This window comes from Hibiscus syriacus, unplaced genomic scaffold (assembly GCF_006381635.1).
Source record: "Hibiscus syriacus cultivar Baekdansim isolate YM2019G1 unplaced genomic scaffold, ASM638163v2 tig00110254_pilon, whole genome shotgun sequence".
In the NCBI taxonomy this organism is placed as follows: domain Eukaryota; kingdom Viridiplantae; phylum Streptophyta; class Magnoliopsida; order Malvales; family Malvaceae; genus Hibiscus; species Hibiscus syriacus.
Window position 1 is genome coordinate 1,150 of NW_024062647.1, and position 22,459 is coordinate 23,608.

The window sequence follows — 22,459 nt, forward strand, 5'->3', positions numbered from 1 at the left end:
TTACAAATGAGCACAAATGGTTTTTTGAAAGCAAAATGAATATTGAAAGGAAATTGCTTGATTTGCACAAACTTGGTGTTTGATGCTTTCACTCTTGTTTCTCTATAATTTCTTATCTTTCAAAGGCTTCAGAACTTGTTTAAATACACCTTGAATCATTTCTGAACGTTGGGGATGATTAGTGAAGATCATATAGCCATTTTAGTGTGAAAACAATTAATAAAACAACTTGGAGCGTGGGGGAATCGGTTCCCTAATGTAAAATTCAAATATTTCGACCGTTATACAAGGGGGAAATCGGTTCCCTCCGAGCATACTGGAATTCTCGGAGTCAAACCATTCAGGGGGGAATCGATATCCCCTTGGGGGGGAATCGGTTCCCTCTGAGCAATCTGGAAGTTTTGGCTTTGAAATGGTTCGAAATACTTTGTAAAATTATTTTGAAATTGTTTTAAGATTAAAACTTAATTTTACACTTGAGTAAGGATTAAAAATGATTTTTGAAAGATTTGGAGTAATGTTTTGATATTCGAATAGTTATATCGAATATACTTAGAAAATCATTTGGAAAATCTTAAAATTCATTTAACTTAATTTGTTATATCGAAATATTAAAATGTTTTCAACACAACAATAACTTATATTTATAGAAAATTATTATAAAAATATTATTTTATGGGGTTTTAACCCTAATTTTCTCTCATTTTTTGTGTCATCGCTAGTCTTTTTTTCTTTTTCATCTTTGTAATCGACGACGCCACCAGTCTTGGTATTGATTGTTGATTGTCGATATTCATTGTTTTTCTTTATTTTATTATGTTATATCTTTATATTTTTTTCTTTTTTTTAATTTTTAATAACTCTTCCTTTATGACACGTTTTTGGTCGTTTGACCGTTATTTTTGTTATCATTTTTCTCAGAGATGGATTTGACATCGCCATTATTGATCAAGATAATGCTCATTTTTTATCATGATAATGTTTCCTGCTTGGACCACCGGATTGAATTTGGATATGCGATCACATATAATTTTCTCATATCGCTCGATTTTGATTTGCAGTTTGTCAGTTATCTTTCAATAGCTTGATCCGTTTTGTGGTTTGTTGCTGATGTGATCATATTTATTTGTATCTACATTTTATTCGAGTATATTTGTTTGGTTTTTAACATTAATAAGATAAATATCAATTGAAAAAACAACATTAATAATTCTAAAAAAAAAAATTAAATAAGGCGTTCAATCTCAGGTCTCTTAGGAGAAATGCAAATAATAATAATAAAAACTCGTGATTGTCTAAAAATATGTTGGTTCTCTATATCACTCGCGACCCTCCCTCTCTGGTTAGGTGTAATGGTTATTGACGGTATTTCCTACCATTCGGTTTAGGTTGGCTTTCTGGTCTGTTTCTAGGTTTTCCCTCCTTGTCATCTTTTCATGGTGCAGTAGTTCCTTTCTCATTGGTTTGGACCTTCGGCTCCACTCACCTGTTTTATGTCTATTTCTATTGTTTTGTGGGGTTATTGATCTTTCGACCTCTTATGTTTAAATCCATGTCTATCTATTGTCTCTTTTACCTATGTTTCACGTGATTATGGATATTGGGGGTGCGAAGTGGTTATTGCATCGACCTGACAATTTACAACGTGTGGGTCTTCAGTTTCTCAGTAGTTACCTTGGATCAACGAGACTTCATGTGTTTATGTTGGTTTGACTTTATATATTTACTTATTGTCCCTTTCCTCTTGGTTTGCTTCACTCGAATGACGGGTTATGTACAACACCTGTTACCGAACCTTTATTTCACGAAAGATGAAGTTGGTAAAGTCCTCCTTACGGGGTCCTCACTTCCCTTGCAAATGAGTCGACAAATATCTGGCTGATTGGATCTCTTCTTTGTGCTGAAACTGTTGATTCCGAGATTGTTATATGGGCCCCTACTACAGTGGACGACATCTCGTTCTCGGGCAATAGTCATTTCCTTTTCAAATTCATTTCGGTATCTACGAAGCAGCCTATCTTGGATCGTGCTCCTTGGTCGTTTGATAGAGACTCATTGCCGTTGGCTCAAAATGATCTCCTATGCAGACTCATTGATTATGATTTTCCTATGTTTGCTATTTCTTATTGCCTTCGTACGACGGTTGAGCTGAATTTTACATACGTCATTATCGAAAGCAATTCTGCTACTGTTGTTCGTCAATTAGAGAATCATTCTTCATTTCTTTATTGATAAAGCACGACGCACGTTAGATTCTCACCCATATTATGGTATCCACTGGGTAAATAATGCAGTTAATGATCTGGCTACGTTCTAATCTTATGCATCCGCTTTGTTGTATTTTGATTGTAGTTGTTTTCCATATATTTCGGATGTTGTTGTTACTGATATAATTCTCTGTTAATGAAAACATGTCTTTTTGCCAAACGAAAAAGAAATAGACAAACAAGAACGTGTTATAAAAGTATATAGTGATTTTTATTACTAATTTTAATGTCACCATATTTTTTAATAAATAAATAATATCCACAAAGTTAATTTCATTTTTATGGAAACCATTTTTATTGGCGGTCATTGCGGGGACCCTTTATTGCTTTTCCTCCCACACCTATAAATCCCCACTGCTCTCCCCATTTTGCTCTCCATCGCCTCCAAGTGGATACCTAAACTGTGTTACCCTATCTTCATAGTTTCTCTTTTCTCTTAAGCATTCCCAAAAACACCATGTCGACGACCGCCGAAGCTTCCACGATGCAAACCAATGACGAACTCAAAAGGGTGTTCAACCAATTCGACGCCAACAAGGACGGATACATCTCCGTAACGGAGCTCCGCGACGTGTTGATAGCAATGGGGTCCAACTATTCGGAGGAGGAGATCAGGCGCGTCATGGACGACATCGACAACGACAAAGATGGATACATCAACTTCCCCGAATTCTCCTCCTTCTGGACCTCGTCTTCCGACGCCGGAACCGCCGCTTCCGAGCTGAAAGAGGCCTTCGATATGTACGATGTGAATAAGAACGGCCTGATCTCGGCCACGGAGCTGCATCAGGTTCTGAACCGCCTGGGGATGACGTTTTCGGTGGAAGATTGTGTTGGGATGATCAAGTCCGTTGATTCGGATGCCGATGGTCACGTCAATTTCGAGGAGTTTAAGAAGATGATGAGTGCCTCGTCGGCGTCCAGCATGGCGGCGGATCTAAGCCGTAGGATTCAAAGCTTTATTTTTCGGACGGGGATGGATTGGTTCAAACAACGTGGATCAAAGGTAGCGTTTCTAGAGATTTTCTCAGCTTATTTTCAGATATTTAAATTCTTCATCTTATGTAATTTTCGGAACTTGACTTTCTGCTGGGTTCTCAGCTTTATCGAATTAAATGAAAATATCTTCGAATCCATTACCGAGTTTTTTTTCCTGCATTTTCCCTTCGTTGCTATTTCTGGAGATGGATTCACTGATTCCTGCACAAGTTGTTCTCTAAGAAACAGCAACCTGTCATTTGCCTTCCAAAACAGAAAAAGAATCTCCTTGCCAATGACTTTATATACTTCTTTTTTGGTAACATATGGTATTAATATCCTTAAAAAAGACTTTAATACTATTTAATCGTTCTTACACATCAATTTATTTTATTTTAATTAACATGTCTATATGTCTACCATTTGAGTTAACCTACAATTTTGTAATTTGTAATAATTTACAATCGATCCATGAAATAATTAATCATTATTATACTCACATAAAATTATAATTATAACTAACATATTAAGACAGTAATCAAAGACAAAGCTTAGTAGTTTCTTTTTGAGAGGAAGAAGTAAATAATAAAAAAACTTAAAGGGTTAAAATATCAATTTTTATTCTTTTTTTAGTTTATAATTTTATAGCTTTTTAAAATATTAAACTGTCTTTATATTATTTATGAGTAAGAATGTGATTTAATTTAAATAGAAAATTTTAGAGGGATTAAATTAAGATTTATTGTTTTAAGGGTTATATATGTAATGCATGATATGCTTATCCAATATAAAATATATTTTTTTATAGTGATTTAGGATCATTGGATGAGTGTTAATTGATTGTTGAAATAAAAAAATAAAAACAATTAGATTTTTACTGAAAATTAGAAGTGAATAATCTCAACCATTAATTTGCATTTATTAAATGATCCTGAATCAACGAAAAACTTTTAATTTCTATATTGTGTAAATTAATCATATCTTTTGATATATACACCACAATAATTTTAGATAATATAAAAAATCCAAAACCACAAAAATTGATGGTTTGAGATTTAATTTAATTGACAGTATTATTTTTATCATATCTAAAATACTTTAAATATTATAATTTATAATTTAAAAAACAAAAATATCAAAACCTACTCATTCAAGAGTCTACATCAAACTATAAAAGTTTAAAGAAAGATTAAAAATATAATTTTATCAGCAAATTCCTTCCCCCGAAGCTGGTAAAGTCATAAGAAATGAATTTCATTTATCAATTGAAAGGGTTTGACAGGGTAAAAATAAAAGAAAATAATAATTTCATTTTTTCCTTTTAAAACATAACATAAAAATTGATAAAGCAAACTAACTGTTTGATTCACGTAGTAAAGAATTTGATATCGTTTATTCAGGTCTCGAGTTCGTGTTATTGTATATGTAAAAAATTCCATTGAGAGACTCATCCATTAAAATTAGGTGCACGACCTGAGTCGGTCTAGATTAGTCCAGACAAAATCTTAAGAACCATAATCACAACTAGAAAAAAATTGATAAAGGAAATATACATATTTTCTTGTAAACTATGTTGTTGAGGCCGAAACTAAAATAATATGGGCCTAGGCACGATGTCATGCTCATACATATTATGAAGTTGAAGATATGGGTTCAAATTAAAGTACAATTTAATAATTTGGTAAATTACCCCCCACCCAAAAAATCAATGGTTTTGATCCAACTTGGTAAATTATTCCCCACCCCCAAAATCAATTCAATTTCCATACAAAAATCAAAATATTAGATTATTAATTAATTAATTTAAATTAAATTTTATAAAGAATTATTATAAGAATAATTTTTAATTAAATATTTTTATTTATAATATTACGATTTAAACTTTTTTATTTAATAAAACCTAACGTATCATACTATAAATCAACTAATAATCAACAGAATATTCAACTAATTAATTTAGTTCAATTGCCGGTATTGTTTGCAATTTCATACTATAAGTAGTTGATGTGATTGTAGAGGTCCATGTTGGCATAATCATTGTGTGCCTAATATGTTGTAGACATTAGTGAGTTGATTTGTTATTTGGATACTTCACTCATCATTTCTATTGCATTTAACTTGTTTAAAATCTCATTCGAGTTGGCACAATAATTCCACTCAGTTTGAGTTGAGCCCGAGCAATTGAAAATTTCCATTTAATCATTTATATAGTATAGGAAAGGGATCAGCCACGCAGCTTGGCTTTATGTTTGGTCAATTATGTAGACGACAACAAAATAGAAGACGAGAGAAGAAGAAATGATAAAATTATAAAGAAATATAGCAACTCTTATTTTAATAAATTTATATCACGAAATTAAATAAGATGATTATATAGAATTTTAAGCTAAAGTACACAAATGATTCCCCATTATAGAGAGTTGTTTTTGTTGAGTCTCTCTACTATTAAAAGTTAAAAAGCGGTATCGACTATTCATCATCCTCCAAACTCATCATTTTCCATTAAAAAATTAATGGTCGTTTGAGCTGACGTTAACATGTTGACTGAGATAGTATAGTATTTTGAAGTTATGAGATCATATTTTATCATATCTTAGTCAACATCCAACTCAGACTACCATCAATTTTTTAACGGAAAAGGTTAAGCTTGGAACATAATGAATAATTATATAATCATTTTATAACTTTTAGTAGTTGATGAACTCAACAAAGTAAATCTCGGAAAAAATCATATAATTATATAACACTAAAATCTTAGAAAACTTTCGTTTTAAATATATATTTTTTCATTAGTTTTAAAATTAGGTCTTTCTTTTTTAAAAAGAATAAACAAAAGCTTTATGCTAACACATTTATTGAGCATTTCCAACAATGCATATTTTGTGCTTTTAAAAGGATTAGTATATGGAATGATTAACCATCATTTCTTGACCTAATTTTTTTGAATATGGAATTAAACCACTGATAACCATAATGTCACGAAAAGGAAGATGAAGGCCCAATAAGCAAATGACACGTCAATATAACAAGAAAGAGCTAGACAACACTTGGAACAAGATAATTGACCTGACCTGCCCTGCCCCCAACAAGTAATTTTTCAAGTATAATCTTGGATTTAAAATTTATAAATGAAAAAAAAAACAGAAATGAAAAAGAATTATTTTTCGTATAAGAGTATACTTTAATTAGTTTTAAATATAATCAAAATTTGTATAATTATCGAAAAGTTAGTGATAATCAACATCAAAGTAACAGGTAATCGTATGTCTTTATGTTTCCACATGTAAATGTAAAGAAATAGAACCAAAACGTAGCTGTTTAGGAGTCTTATGTATGACTAAACATCCATCCCATGATGGTCTCAAACATCTCAGTTTCTTGAATCTTCAACTTTCCTCTGTGTTCTTCTTTTTAAGCTTTTTCTCTGCTTTTGATCTTTGGTTGATTACTGGACACCAGCTTCGTGTATGGCTGATTCATATGATGAAGAGTGTGATTACCTGTTCAAGGCGGTACTGATTGGGGATTCCGCGGTCGGGAAATCGAATCTTCTCTCGAGGTTTGCTACCGATGAATTCCGATTGGATTCGAAGCCTACCATCGGAGTTGAATTCGCTTACCGGAACGTCAAAATCGGCGATAAAATAATCAAAGCTCAGATATGGGACACAGCCGGCCAGGAAAGGTAATATCTCCATGGCTTTACTTTCATTCTCGATTTTGCAGAAGAATATTTCTTCTAGTCTTTGATTCCTTGCATAAGCTATCAGTGAGTTAATTATTGTATTAAGCATGCTGACGGACTGATTTAGATATCAACTCACTAAAATTCAGCTAGAGCAACGGAAGATCTTGTGAACTCACTGACTCAGTTAACCGAGTCACTCTGTAGAAACTGATTTCCATGCATATGTAAAGTATGAACTAGTGAGTTAACTCGATCAGGCCTATCATATGAACATATCTTTCCAGCTACATGATCATCTAGTTGCTGATTCAATGGAGACTTTCTGAATTAATTTAACATGATAAAGATAAATGGAAGTATTTAGTGGGACCTAAGATATCGAAATAATATATTTTTAATTTATGCTTGATAAATATGGGAAAATATATTTTAATTTCTGATCATGTAAAATTTTTAATTAATTTACAATATAAGTTTTGATATTTATAATCCTCTACTTTTTACAGTATTTTTAATAATAATAAATTTTTTTTTTAATTTTCTTTTGGGGTGAAAAGTGGCCACTTTGTGTTTGGTTGTGGTTGCGTGCTCTTTTTGCCAACTTTCCCTAATAAATTTATTGCAAATGAGATTGAACCTACTACTAAACCCTAATTTTCTTTGGACATTGAGATCTTGAATTTGACAATTTTCTTTGTTGTTTAGGAGCTTGGTTGGTATTTGGTTAGCTTCTTACTTTTTATAATCTTATTTTAGTATTTAAATTTTTATATTTTTTTATCATATTTTATCTAAAAATTTATCAGCATCCGATGTGAACATATTCTATTTTCAGATAGATTAAGACATAAATAATAATTTAAGTGTTAAAGTTAGATAAAAAAAGTTTAGATATAATAAAATAGAAAAACGGATATAGTTTAAGTGTCAAAATGTGCATTAAACCTTTATGTCATGATATATCCTCATGGTGTTATTTGTTAAAATAAACACAGGTTTAGAGCAATTACAAGTTCATACTATCGGGGAGCGTTAGGTGCAGTGTTAGTGTACGACATAACCCGAAGACCGACCTTTGACAACGTGAAGAAATGGATGCACGAGCTGCGACAGTTCGGCGATTCTGACATAGTTGTTGTCCTTGTCGGAAACAAATCGGATTTGAGTCGATTTCGAGAAGTCACTGAGGAAGAAGGGAGAAGCCTAGCCGAGTCCCACGGCCTATTTTTCATGGAAACATCTGCTCTGCAAAACTTGAACGTGGAGGAAGCTTTTTTACGAATGATCACTAAAATCCATGAGATCACGAGTAAAAAATATTTAGATTCCAAAACGAAAGAAAATATTACCAGTCTTAAAGGTGGTAAAGAAATAATTACTCTTGATGAAGTTACTGCCACAAAACAGTCAAGTAATTGTTGCTACTAGCTCTACAACTTTAATATAAATTTTCATAATGATTTCCTTATTTCTACTTTGCAGATATCTGACTTGTATTTTACACGATTCGAATACTGCGAATTTAGATAATATTTGAACTCGGATATTCTAATTACCATCCGCAACATATTCAGAAGCAGATAGCATTTCTTGTTGCAGCATCCTTCATATACACACACACACACATAATGTGTACAAATTGAGTCTCTTGCCTTTCTCTTTGCCTGCTAGACCTTCTGCAATGTTTTCATGGCTTATCCTCTCTCATGGGCACTACTTTGGAGATACAGTTGATCTGGGCACTTGTGCGCTTGTTGGCTTTTGCAGTGGCTTCAAAGCAGCCATAATTTCAGAAAACGTCGGCCTTAGTTTCGGGTCTCTACACTTTCAAAACAATGGGGATCAGTTCCACCTATCAGCCAATAAACACATTCAGATGCATCTTCTGTGATTGCAATGCAATGACACTATATGGAGTTCGGAATACAGCAGCAACCTCTGCCATTCGAAATATACTCATGTGTGCCAACACTTTCTAATGATTTCTGCAACGGCAGAATCTAGTCATCTGGAATGTCGAGACGACGGTGCTGAAATCCTACAGCACCAACAACTTGCATCGGATTCATTCCTTTCCATGGTTGTTGCATTGTTGAGAGTTCCCATAAGATAACTCCGAAGCTATAAACATCACACCTGCATATTTTAATGAATTATTACCATCTTATGATTCTAGGATAACAATGGAAAAGCAGTAACGCAAAATAGCCGATGGGAAAGGGGAAAGCTTACTTCTCATCTGCAGGTTCATTTCGTAGTACCTCGGGAGCCATCCACTCAGCCTGGAGAAAAGCGATACATGGACGGTTAAACTCAAAGGTATAGCACATATGGTACAACTAAAAGCTGTTTGATATTACCGTCCCTGCAGTTGACATTGATGATAGATATGTGCTGTGCTTCATCCGTGATAAACCGAAATCACAGACCTATACAGAATTCCATGCTAGGATGAGCCGTTTAGAAAAGAAATCCTAAAAGGATCGGCAATAATTAATAGGAGGGGAAAAAAGCAACCTTTACAACCCAATTTTTGTCAACTAAAAGATTCGGTGACTTCAAATCACGGTGTACTATCACCGGAGTGCAATTGTGCAAGTAATTCATTCCCCGAGCCTGAAAGTTCAAGCATTCAAAGGAGAAAGATGAGAAGCAAAGCCACTAAGTGAAGGTTTAAGCAGATCAAACAAAATATAATTACAAGAATAACATAATCGTTCGGCACCCGAGCATTTTGTTTACAGGTTGGTGCATGTATCCCCCTGCTCAAGGAGCTGGGTTCAAATCCCCCGTCTCCAATGTCAAAACAATAATAATCTACAACATATAAAGGCACAAATGTTGGTAAAACTTATGATTGACAAAAAAAGGAGTGCTATTTAAAATAAATTAGAGAGCTAATAGAATTACATCCTAACAAGCTGGGAGCTACCCAACCCCTTTTATATTTCTCTTAAAATATACTATAGTATTTTTCATTTGTAAACATTTCTTGCACTTACAAAGTGAGTGAAAAATTATAATACTGTTAATAATAAAATGGTAGGATCATACAGCATAAAGAGCCATCCTCAAGCGCCTCCGCTCATCCAATTGATTGTTCGGTCAGTGAATTAACCTATACAAACTACCTCTGCAAAATACAAGATGAAAAATGCATACAATGAAGATAGTCAAGATACAACAAAATGAATAGATAAGCAATTAGCAAATAGGAAATCGGCAAGAATACATAGTCGTCGAGAACAAAGGGAATAAGAATAAAAGAGTCAGCTTGCCAAGATGAACAAGTTCGGAACCCTCCAGATGAAGTTCCAATAAAATTATGAAAAATATAGATAGACAACATACCTATGAAGAAATTCTGTTACAATTGAAAGGTTTGGAGGATGAGTTACAGGTCCCATGAAGAGAACGACATTGGGATGTCTGAGCTTTTTCATGATTAGGACCTATAAAATTCATATTTAAAAATTTTAATTTAGAAGGGAAGTAATTTAGACAAATAAATGGAGGGGATAATGAAGAGAGTACAATGTGATTTTGGGAAAAAGCTTACTGCGAAGAACGGTGATCGTGCCAAATGAAACCACTCAGAAAGGAAAAGCTATTAATGAAATCCAAACATACCACTAACATGTTCTCATATAAGTGGGAAAACAAATGCTTGACTTTCTCAATAAAAGATGCTTCATAGTTAATTATATGGTAATCTGTTACTAAAGGTTAAAACATTTACAATAACATGAACAGTGCATCTATTTAGGCTTTGGCATGAGGTAAGTGCGCATATAAAATAGCAGCAAGGGAGAAAGGAAAGGCTTACCTCACTTTTGAATTCTTCAAGTGATTCCCCAGAGATATCTTGATTTAGGAACTTTTTTACAGCAACTTCCTATGAAATCAAAGGGAGAGAAGATGGCCAAATGTTCTTATTCAGAGAAAAGCAACATATTATGGCAAGGTTTACCCCCCATCAAAGACCTAGGCAGCAAACTTAAAAGGTGGGAAAGTGAAAAATCATGTAATAAAATTGATTGAAAACCAAATTTACATTGTTATAAAGATAATCCGCGTGCATGAAAGAATTAGTAGTTAATAAAAATGGCATAATTATCCAGCCCCCAGAATAAAGGAACACATTGCAAGACTTAATAAGGCTAGTTTGTCTATCCTGAGTTTCAGGTTCATAATTTTAATATAAATGAAAAATAAACAGGAGCAAAAGCTCATTTGAAAGTCAGTGATTTCCGATAGTGTTTTAAAACCTCCAATCTAAAATCAATTTGGTAACAAAGCAAAGAGAATATTAGACATAAAAGATTAAGAATAAGAGAACTCACGGTCCCATGCCAGTCTCCACAATAAATCTCACCATATGATCCTGCAACAGAAAGGATGCACCAAAATAATGAAAATAGATCACATCAACTGAAAACAACCTGGAACCATACTATCTACACAAGACAGAGCATGGAATTTGTAGCTAAATAACACATTGATACCAAGTCCAATTCGTTCACCCAAGGTGATTTCCTCCCAAGGTAGCTCGCATTCCGCAACATCATCAAGGGCAATATCAGACTTTGAACTAGCATTACCAGATGATCTATCTGATATTCTATTGCCTCCAGAATTTACCCTTAACGCATCTTGCTCCCCTCCACCAGTATGCTCACAGCCAGAAGAGTCAGCATCTACATCACTACAATCATTATGCTTTGCGGCTGCTCTTGTTGCTACCACTGCAGCAGTAGCAGCAGCTGCTACAGGAAGTTCAACATTTGAATCTGTGCCAGACTTTTTTGCAGCAACTGGGACATTTCTGGGATATTGAATAGGAGACGCTTCAGATTGTGACGACACAGGTGGTCGAGTGACTTCTCTTGTATCAAATGGATAAATGACCCCTTGGCCTTCCACAGGTTTAAGATGCTCAGGTTGGTCATGGGAGCTTGCCTTAACATATACTTTCTGCTGGGGAAGAGGAGGTAAGTAAGGAGAAGGTGCAAAATCATCGTGGTTCTTACTTTCGCCAGGTCCATTACCCTGCCTATTTTCATCCTTAGTTTCAACTGGCAATCTGACTTCAATATTTGATGTATCTAGCTGCTCAGAATATATGCCAGTCAATAAGTTAGGAGGAGCAACAACACCACTCTCAAGTAACACATCATGAACTTTTTGAGTTAATTGTGGGTTTTCCTTGGTGACATCAATCATGTATTGTGATACATCTCTCACCTTCATCCCATGCACAGTAGGGGTGTTAATACCTTCTGTCCAGGAAGGAGATCTTGCAAGCGCACAAGGATAATTAGGTCTGTTTTGAAGCTCTAGCACAGGAGCCTTCTCCATGCGGGAACGGAATTTGAGGTCACCCATGAATTCCTTAGATTGCTCCCCACTACTATTTGCCCCAGATAAATTTGAGCAAGCATTACAATCTCCTCTTTCATCACATTGGTTTCCTCCAAAAGCAAAATTTTGAACTTGGATCTCTTCTCCAGTGTCCCATATTCTGAACCATCTTCCAATGAACTCCCAATCCCACTACTAGAAGAGGCCATATGGGATGAATCAATGTCTCGAGACAAAGGACCGGAGGAAAAGAAAGAATCATCATATGCCACATGAGATCCACCTGCATCAGAAGGAATAAGTGTGCCAGGATCTGCCATTAGGTCAACAATGTATTCCCTGAAAAACACACCGACCACTTTTGATGAATAATCAAGCTTTTGCAACCTATGTCAATAATTTACAAACCAAGAAGTACCACTAGCCCACAGCAAGTCTTGCTGAGCAATTTTTGAAAAAAGAAATGCAATAACTACATGTTACAGTAGGAGGAGAAGAGCGTGGAAATGAAGAAGAAATTGGGAGAAATGACGAAGAAATTGGGAGAAGAGGAGGTCAAGGGTTAGGGATTGTCGTTGGAGAATTGGGGATCGAGGGAAGAGAAGGGTCTGAAATTGGGGAATTAGGGATTAAAGTAAAAGAAGAGGGAACGAGGTATTTACCTTCTGTAATGGAGCAGATCGAACGCTTGGGTCAAGAGGGAGTTGGGCCGTCCAAGTTTGCATCCATCAAGAGAAGAATTAGCCCAAGTTCGGTGGCCAGGACCTGAGGAGAGAAGATAATATCTGTTAGTTATAGCTGTTATATAGTACTGACACTGGCACATTTTAAATTACAACTTTAGCCCTGTAACTAAATAAAACAATGGCAGAGGAATTGATTTCTCAAGTAATGAATGAAGTATCTCTTTTCTGTAATCCCTAATTCTAAATTTCTTCTTCTCGAATCCTTTTCTACTTCTCTTAACTATAACAATTGGTAATCAGAGCTACGATTCTGGCAAAATTTTTGAGGGCATACCAAAGAAGAACCAATCTATGGCAGAAACCGATTTAGCTAGAATTCAGAAACAGATTGAAGATCTTGCTACTTTGGTGAAACAAGGCCAAAATGAGACTAATCCACCTAAATGGTGGGAGACTCAGGAAAACAGGATTACTGCACTGGAGGCAAGGATGACCACGAATCACAGTTATGTGGAAGATATACTAAAGATCTTAACTGGCAGAAATGGTGAACAAGAGCAATCTGCAGGGGATCAGGTATACACTCCTAATAGCTCTAAAAATGGGGAGAAAAATCCTATTTTGGTGACTATAGTTAAGGATAAATCCAGATTCTCTTATAAAACTGATGAACTGGGATTTTGAAGGATAAGCCTGATGCCTGTTTAGCTCTTAAGAACAGTTCTAGGCTTGAGAATCAAATGGGTGACAACAGTAATAATAGACCTGTTATGCTGGGTCTGGAAACTGAAAACAGGGGACCAGGGGGTTCATTTAGCAGTTCAGGGATTATGTGGCATAGACCTAAAATAGAGTTGCCATTTTTTGAGGGGGTAAATCCTAGGGGGTGGCTGCAGAAGTGTCTCAAGTATTTTTCCTTATGCAATGTTCTGTAGATCAAAGGGTAAAAGTGGCTACTATGTATCTTACAAGAAAAGTAGAAATATGGTTTGATGGCTATATTATGCAGAAACATCATAACTTGGCATGAGTTTGAAGCTGATTTGTTCCATAGATTCAGTGATAGGTCTTTTTCTGATATTGTGGAGGAATTCACTAAACTTACACAGAAAGAATCTGTTGAAGACTATCAAGAAAGGTTTGAGGAGTTACAACACACATGCTATTACAAAATCCTACCTTGAGTGAGGAGTTCCTTGTGTCACTTTTTATAAGTGAGCTTAGAGATGACATCAAACATAGAGTGAAAGCTCTAGATCCTAAGAATTTATCTGAGGCATGCAAACAAGCTAAGCTCTATGAGTTGTCTGTGGAGTTTGAAAATAGAAGGTTGAGACCTTCCTTTAAAATCCCACCCTACCCAAACCCCAATAATACTCCCAAGCCAAATTCAGTTCCACTGCCTATTAAATCCTCACCAAATTCCAACACTAAACAGACTCTCATTGATTACAGAAGACAAAACAACCTTTGTTTTAAGTGTGGAGAAAAATTTCAGCCAGGCCATCAATGTAAAACAAGAAACCTCAATATGATGATTGAAGAGGAACATCCTATTCCTACAGAATCTGTTCCTACTGATTCAGACCAGCAGATACTACAAGAGGAAAACTTAGAAATATCTATGAATGCTATTACTGGTTGTATTAGTCATAATACTTTGAAGATTCAAGGAACAATACAAGGCAGACCTTTGAATATTTTGATTGACAATGGAAGCACACATAGTTTTTTGACACCAGAATGGGCTGATGCTGGAATTCAAGTTCTCACTCCCTATCCTTTAGCTATTACAGTAGCTAATGGCCAACAGCTCTATAGTTCAGCTAGATGCAACAAGGTGGAGTGGCAGATGCAAGGACACTCTTTCATATATGACTTTAGACTTCTTAAATTGGGAGGCAGTGATATGGTTTTAGGAGTTGACTGAATGAAACTATTTAGTCCGATTTTGATGGACTTCAATCAAATGGCAATGAGTTTTCAGCATCAAGGTGAAAACATTGTTATACAGGGACAACAACCTTCACTGCTGTTGCAACAGATTTCAGGTACTACTTTATTAAAAATGACAGCATCTGAGGCAGCTATTTTGGGGCATGTGGTTTGCTGAGTATGACTAAAATTCCTAAGTCAGTTCCTGCAGCTCTTAAACCTCTTTTAAAGAGGTATAGTTCTGTTTTTGATGAGCCTAAAGGATTACCTCCTATAAGGATACATGATCATGCTATTTCCTTAAAACCTGGTTCTACTCCTATTAATTTGAGGCCCTACAGATTTCCTCATAACCAGAAGACTAAAGTAGAAAAGCAGATTGCTACAATGTTATCATCTTCTATTATTCAACCTAGCAAGAGTCCCTTTGCTTCTCCATGCCTTTTGATTAAGAAAAAGGATGGGACTTGAGGTTTTGTGTTGATTATAGACAACTGAATAATCTGACAGTTAAGGATAAGTTTCCTATTCCTGTGGTGGAAGATCTATTAGATGAGTTATATGGTGCAGTTTATTTTTCCAAGATTGACTTAAGGTCAGGGTATTGACAAATCAGAATTAAAGAGAAGGATATTTACAAAACAGCATTTAGAACTCATCAAGGGCATTATGAATTCAAGGTAATGCCTTTTGGTCTTACTAATGCCCCTGCTACATTTCAGGCATTAATGAATAATTTGTTTAAACCATTTCTTAGAAAGTTTGTTTTGGTGTTCTTTGATGACATACTAGTCTACAGTAATACTATGGCTGAACATATTACTCATTTGCAATCAGTTTTGGAGGTTTTAAAAGCCAATCAGTTATTTGCAAAACTGTCCAAGTGTTTTTTTGGACAGACCCAAGTGGTGTACTTGGGACATATTATTTCTGCAGTAGGAGTAGCAACAGATCCTAGTAAGATAGAAGCTATGAAAAATTGGCCTCTTCCTAAATCTTTAAAGTCCCTGCATGGATTTTTGGGTTTAACTGGTTATTACAGGAGGTTTATTAAAGATTATGGTTCCATAAGTAAGCCTTTGACTCAACTGCTTACTAAGGATAATTTTCAGTGTACCACTGCAGCTTTAAATGCTTTTGAATTGTTAAAACAAGCTATGTGTTTCTCTAGTTTTGGCCTTACCTGATTTTAGGAAAAGTTTCTGTTTGGAAACAGATGCTAGCTTAGGAGGAATTGATGTTGTGTTATCTCAAGAGGCCAGACCTATTGCTTATCTCAGTAAGGCCCTAAGTCCTAGACATGTTGCCCTATCTATCTATGAAAGGGAGTATCTTGCTATTTTACTAGCAGTTTCCAAGTGGAGGCATTACTTAGAGAGTAAGCCTTTTATTATTAAAACTGATCATGAGCACTAAAGTATTTATTGGAGCAGAAATTGACCACCACAATCATAAGAAAGGGCTGACTAAATTACTGAGGTTGGATTATACTATTCAATATAGAAGGGGCAAATCTAATACTGTAGCAGATGCTTTGTCAAGGCAATGAGAAGATAATGGTCACTGTTTGGCTATGGGAACTACTTTGCTTATTCCAAACTGGGTACATGAAGTTGAAACTAGCTATAAGGATACAGTTTGGCTGCTGATTGGATTAGATTATTATCTGTGACACCTACTGCTGCTCTAATTGGACATTTTAAAAAGGGATACTCAGATTTAAAGGTAGAGTTTACATTGGATCTACTGGGTCTCTTAGACTCCAAATTCTTCAAGTTTTACATGATTCTCATCATGGAGGTCATTCTGGGACTCAAGCTACTTATCAGAGAATTAGATCCTATTTTTATTGGCCTAGGCTGAAAGCTATGGTGGTCAACTATATAAGATGTTGTACAGTTTGTCAGCAAACTAAGGTTGAGCATATATCTAAACCAGGACTGCTACAGCCCCTTCCTATTCCTAGCCAAGCTTGGGAGGTGGTTACTATGGATTTTATTGATGGGTTACTACTTCTTCGAGAAAAAACTATATATTGGTGGTGGTGGATAAGTTCACAAAATATAGTATTTTATGGCATTGTACCATCCCTATACTGTGATTGAGGTGGCTAAACTCTATCTTGATAATGTTTACAAGTTACATGGTCAACCTAAAATAGCTATTTCAGATAGAGATAAAACATTCACTAGTCTCTTTTGGAGAGAACTAATGAAACAGCTTGGAACTACTACACTGTTCAGCACAGCTTACCATCCTGAGACTGATGGTCAGACAGAAAGGGTAAATCAATGTTTGGAGCAATATTTAAGGGGCTTATGTTTTTTTCAACCTAAGCAATGGGCTAAGTGGTTACCTCATGCAGAGTGGTGGTATAACACTAACTACCACACTGTCCTAAAAATTAACCTTTTCAGGCGTTGTATGGTTACAAGCCTCCTACCATGGTTTGGCAGACAAACTCTAATGTACAGTTAGTGAATGATTTAATGAGAAGCAGAGAGGACATTAGACAATTAGTAAAGCTACAATTGGAGAATGCAAGCAACAGGATGAAACAGAAAGCAGACAAGAACATAACAGAGAGTTTTTACAGTCGGGGAGACAGTTTACCTGAAGTTGCAACCATATAGACAGACTTCTTTGGCCCTGCGAAAAAATATAAAGTTAGCAGCAAAATTTTATGGCCCTTATAAAATTATTGAGAAAATCGGGAAGTTACGTATAGATTAGATTTACCTGAATCATCACGTCTACATCCAGTCTTTCATGTGAGTCTTTTAAAAAAACACATCGGGCCCTCAGCAATCTCTTCAACGACTCCTCCTGAAATGGACGAAGAAGGACAAATTAGAATAGAACCTGATAGAGTGATGGGCAGAAGAATTATCAACAGACAAAACAAACCTATTACGCAGTTGCTAGTGCGATGGAAGAACCTGGGTGAAACCAATGATACATGGGAAGATTATACTGTTTTGCGTGGGCAGTTTCCAGGCTTTGATCCTTGGGGTCAAGGATCGATTCCAGCGGCGGGTATTGTTACAATAGGAGAAGAAGAGCGTGGAAATGAAGAAGAAATTGGGAGAAGAGGAGGTCAAGGGTTAGGGATTGTCGTTGGAGAATTGGGGATCGATGGAAGAGAAGGGTCTGAAATTGGGGAATTAGGGATTAAAGTAAAAGAAGAGGGAACGAGGTAATTACCTTCTATATGGAGCAGATCGAACGTTTGGGTCAAGAGGGAGTTGGGCCGTCCAAGTTTGCAGTCCATCAAGAGAAGAATTAGCCCAAGTTCGGTGGCCAGGACCTGAGGAGAGAAGAGAATATCTGTTAGTTATAGCTGTTATATATACTGACAGCTGGCACATTTTAAATTACAACTTTAGCCCTGTAACTAAATAAAACAATGGCTGAGAGGAATTGATTTCTCAAGTAATGAATGAAGTATCTCTTTTCTGTAATCCCTAATTCTAAATTTCTTCTTCTCGAATCCTTTTCTACTTCTCTTAACTATAACACTACAATGCCAATTTTAAAACAAAAGATATAGATGAAAAGGTTTCTACAGAAGGTAGCTATAGAATTCAGCAAAAGGAACATGTTGAATAAAAAAAGTAGTCAGCTGTTGCCCTACTTAAAAAATGGAAAGTATATTCTACCTCCAAGAAAACAGAACCTAAATAAATCAGGCGACTAATTTCATATTTTAGGGGAAAAGGTAAACATGTACAGCATAGTAGAAATCAACTTCCATCATCAATCTTTACAAAGTTCATTGCCACATCATCAGAACCTGTATATTGTTTCCCTTTCACCAATTGGCAAGGAATGCCAACACTATCAGCCAAAACCTATGCAAACCACAAAAATATAAACAACCGTTATTGCTATAGTCTTATAAAAAAACCGTTATTGCTATAGAAGAAGTCATTGAAGGTCCTCACATTCAATCCATAAAAATCTATGCTCTCCCAATAACTGAAGGCAAGAATCAAGAAAAATGCCAAAGAGTACAAGGGTGGAGGGTGAACATCGTTGTACATGACCTACAATAAATTTGCAACATAATGACACTTGTGGGAAAAAGCACAAACGAACATTGTTGACCAAAACACAAATATTTCAACAACACAGAAATTAGAAAGAATAGGGGTCATTTGACATCATTAATTGTTTCTCTTCTCATAATTTTCTTTTTTTTCTCCATGTTGGACATGGTCTTTGATAGAGGATAGTAGGGAACAACAAAAAAAAGCCAATCTTGCATAGGGGGAAAGGCTTTTTCTTTTTGCAGTTGTTTCTCAATATGACTTGCATTAATTACAACCTTTTTCAAAGTAACATAATTTTTCCCATGAACCTTATTGCAACTTTTCTCCACTCCTAACAACCGATTTAATGGCACAAGATAATGAACAAGTATACCTTACTATCTTTTGGTGACGTGTACCAGACATCTTAGCATATTAACATTAACATAAGACAGAATCTTTGTGAATCATGAGAAAAGAAATACGCAGATAACTCAAGTAGGCTAAATATATCACAATACTGCATAACTGACATAATTATAGGCAGCCCCAAACTCCTAATAAAAAGAAAACAATATTTAGCTGAACTGGAAAATAAAATAAATTATAAACTTTAATGATCCGATTTTTTATTCCAACTTGGGATTGGCAGTGTGAGACCTTTCCCTTCAAATCATTCTTGTAAATCTTGAGAAATCCAGTTGTCAATCCATAAAAAACTTACTTTTAAAAGAAAGAATGAAGAATCTGGTTAAGTACCTTGAATAACAACGCACAATGATGAGCCAAACCAATTTTTAGAGAACCAAGAGGCAAAACCATGCTGTCAAGTGTAGTTTTGAGACTGTAACTAAGACTTCGCCAGGCTCGTGACATATTACCAGGATCTGCAACTGGTCCACCCATATATTCAGAAACTAAAACTGCAAGCTTTTGCACCAGATTGCTGCTTACAGAAGCCAAAGGTTCTGATCTTAATTTTGCAATCAATTCTAGTGCTTTTTGTTCAAGTTTCAATAAATTTGCATCAGAATCTCTATTCACCATAACTGCTTCCCAAGAGACATTGTCTTCCACCAACATCCCTTGCAGATCAAGGGTGAAGGCATTCCTTCTGAAGTGGATTCGGTTAGAGTTCCATACAGGTCATAAAAGCCATTGAGGATCTTGTCATCATAGTTCAGAGCATTATAATTCTGCAAAGCATGGACAAATCTACGATATGAGCCGGTGAGCTATATGCTTAGCTAGTTAGTTTCTGGGGTTAATTTGCAAACCAGTTAATTTCATTGTGCAATATGTGCTTGAACCTAGAGCCTAAGAAGCAGACCTGAACCCAAAAAACAGCCAAAGCACGACTCAAACTTGAAACAATCTGAGATGACCCTTAACTTATATTAGGTATAATACTATAATGAACAAGTATAACACAAACTACTAGTTTATTACCAATACATTGCTCTACCTTAACTATTGCAACGCCATATAACTTGGTAGAATCCTTAATTATGACTAGAATAGTTGGTTAAAGCTCTAACAAGAAAAGAAAGCTAAAGATCAAGCATTGAACTACAAGATTCCGAAGATTACTTTAGCAAGTTACTAAGAAGGATAAGAACAAAAAGGAAAAAAAAAAGCTAAATGGAAACATACCCAATATCTATATGCAACAACTTCAGCTGGAGTATTCTCCGGACCACAAGAGCTTAAACTAATTTGCTTGACAGCTTAAATCTGAGCTGCCTCAGGATCCTCCCTAGCACTCAACTCCATAGCCAATTGTATCTGATACTCCTCTTCTACCTCAGGATCCCTTGAGTTGTTAGACCCTGAATTGCGCCTTGCTCCATCCAAATCAGCCTCTAAACCACTGAAACTCACTGAGTCACTGGATTCCGTAGTTTTCTGATTCTCCTTCTTCAAATTTTAAGAGGATGGTGGATTGGGACTTTTTCTATTAGCAACTGAATTCAACCAACTGGAAAGAACAGACGATGATTTATTATTGTCTTCCGATTGATTCGACGCATGCAGTTTCTTGAGAATGTTCTTCATGTTATTTCACCAAGCTATATAACCATTCCAGTGCTAAAGAAATGATTTTTCTGACCATAAACATCTCCACTTTCTTTGGACCGAAGCATGAAATCAGAGCTGAAACTAATCCAAACGAAGAACCCCCTTTTTATTTTTCACCGATGAATCAACCCATCAAACCCAAAAGCGGAAACAACCATAACTTGAAAGCAATACCCAGTAAGATCCAATTGAAAGAAAACAATCCTCCTTTCCTCATACAAAAAAATCCACGCCCAAAAAAGGGAAATAAAATAAATGGTTTAACATAACCAGGAGACCCGGCTTGCTTTCACCTTCAACGACCGAATAAAACAACCAAAGTTCAGTGATGGATGTTAGTGAAGAAAGCGCAGTAAGGAGTAGCTTGCAAATATATACACATAGATATACATTAGTTTAAACAAACAAGGTAACGTTTGTGTTTGTGTTTATATGTTTAGTTTGTGTTATTTAAATTTTTTAATATAATATTCGTGATCGTTTATTTATTTTTAAATGTATTTGTGTTCGTTTATTTAAAATTTGTGTGTATATTCGTTTAATTTTGTGAACATGTTCATATAACATTTGTTTAATGTTCACGAACATTTTTGTATAGCATTTGTGAACATGTTATTTTAGCATTCATATTTGTTTAACTTTCATGAACCTGTTCGTTTATATACACAGGAATTAAATTAAACCAACAAGTGGTAAAGAAAAATGGTAAAATCACATTATTAGTATTTTAACTCCTAAAGCTTCACAGTTTAAATGTTAAATTTCATCATGTATTCAATTTAGTCCATACATTAACTAATATTTAAAATATAAAAAAAAAAATTAAACGAGTTTATTTATAAACATAAACAAACGAGTCGATAAACGAGCTCATAAACAAGCTTATAAATGAGCTTATTCGTGAATATAAACGAATCAACAAGTATATGTTTGTGCTCATTCGTTTATTAGATGAACATAAAAATTTTGTTCATACTCGTTTACTTAACTTAGTAAATGAGCATAAATGAATGTTATACAAACGGTTCACGAATAGTTTATTGAGCGCTCTGTTCATTTACACCCCTAAATATAGATAAAACTTTTCATTACTGCCTATATAAATTAAGTGTTTATTCTTATTCTCCCTTTCAGTCGATTTTAATTCTATATTTTCAATTTTCGATATAATTGCTTTTCACAACTAAAAGAAATAGATAAATCAACCGAAGGTTTTAATCACTTACTCCAATAAATTTTAAAATTTAAATTTCTTAAAAAATGAAATAAAATATAAACAAGGAAATGGAAAGAAAGGACTGTTGTACGAAGGTGGTCGGTTGAAAATATTTGGAGACAAAATAGTATTTGATGTATATGTAATTGGACGAGTGGAAAAGTGTGCAGAAGGGTATAACTTGAGGAGGGTAGTTCTGTACAATAATATAATATAAG

The 22,459-nt window shown here is 35.1% G+C and overlaps 2 protein-coding genes, 1 long non-coding RNA gene and 1 pseudogene across 3 annotated transcripts; 2 read left to right on the forward strand and 2 right to left on the reverse strand.

The window, feature by feature from the left end:
* Positions 1 to 2,640: 2,640 nt before the first annotated feature.
* LOC120114919 (probable calcium-binding protein CML26) lies at positions 2,641 to 3,384 on the forward strand. Its single transcript, XM_039135692.1, has 2 exons — positions 2,641 to 3,218; positions 3,268 to 3,384. Exons 1-2 carry the CDS (start codon positions 2,725 to 2,727, stop codon positions 3,275 to 3,277), a joined length of 504 nt encoding a protein of 167 aa, XP_038991623.1. The 5' UTR covers positions 2,641 to 2,724; the 3' UTR covers positions 3,278 to 3,384.
* A 3,148-nt stretch (positions 3,385 to 6,532) lies between these two features.
* Positions 6,533 to 8,372, forward strand: LOC120114918 (ras-related protein RABA6a-like). The gene is made up of 2 exons (XM_039135691.1): positions 6,533 to 6,930; positions 7,929 to 8,372. The coding sequence occupies exons 1-2, from the start codon at positions 6,713 to 6,715 to the stop codon at positions 8,359 to 8,361; spliced, it is 651 nt and encodes a 216-aa protein (XP_038991622.1). The 5' UTR covers positions 6,533 to 6,712; the 3' UTR covers positions 8,362 to 8,372.
* Positions 8,373 to 8,612: 240 nt separating this feature from the next.
* On the reverse strand, positions 8,613 to 21,016 carry LOC120114917 (annotated as a pseudogene).
* LOC120114920 lies at positions 12,982 to 18,220 on the reverse strand. The gene is made up of 4 exons (XR_005515441.1): positions 18,120 to 18,220; positions 17,655 to 17,741; positions 17,529 to 17,564; positions 12,982 to 13,059 (listed from the first exon to the last, which is right to left on the reverse strand). It is a non-coding gene; the product is annotated as an uncharacterized LOC120114920 (long non-coding RNA).
* Positions 21,017 to 22,459: the final 1,443 nt, after the last annotated feature.

Coding starts and splice junctions, on each gene's coding strand:
- LOC120114919 (XM_039135692.1), top strand. CDS start 2,725: ATGTCGACGACCGCCGAAGCTTCCACGATGCAAACCAATGACGAACTC.
- LOC120114918 (XM_039135691.1), top strand. CDS start 6,713: ATGGCTGATTCATATGATGAAGAGTGTGATTACCTGTTCAAGGCGGTA. Junction 6,931..7,928: donor GACACAGCCGGCCAGGAAAG/GTAATATCTCCA, acceptor AAATAAACACAG/GTTTAGAGCAATTACAAGTT.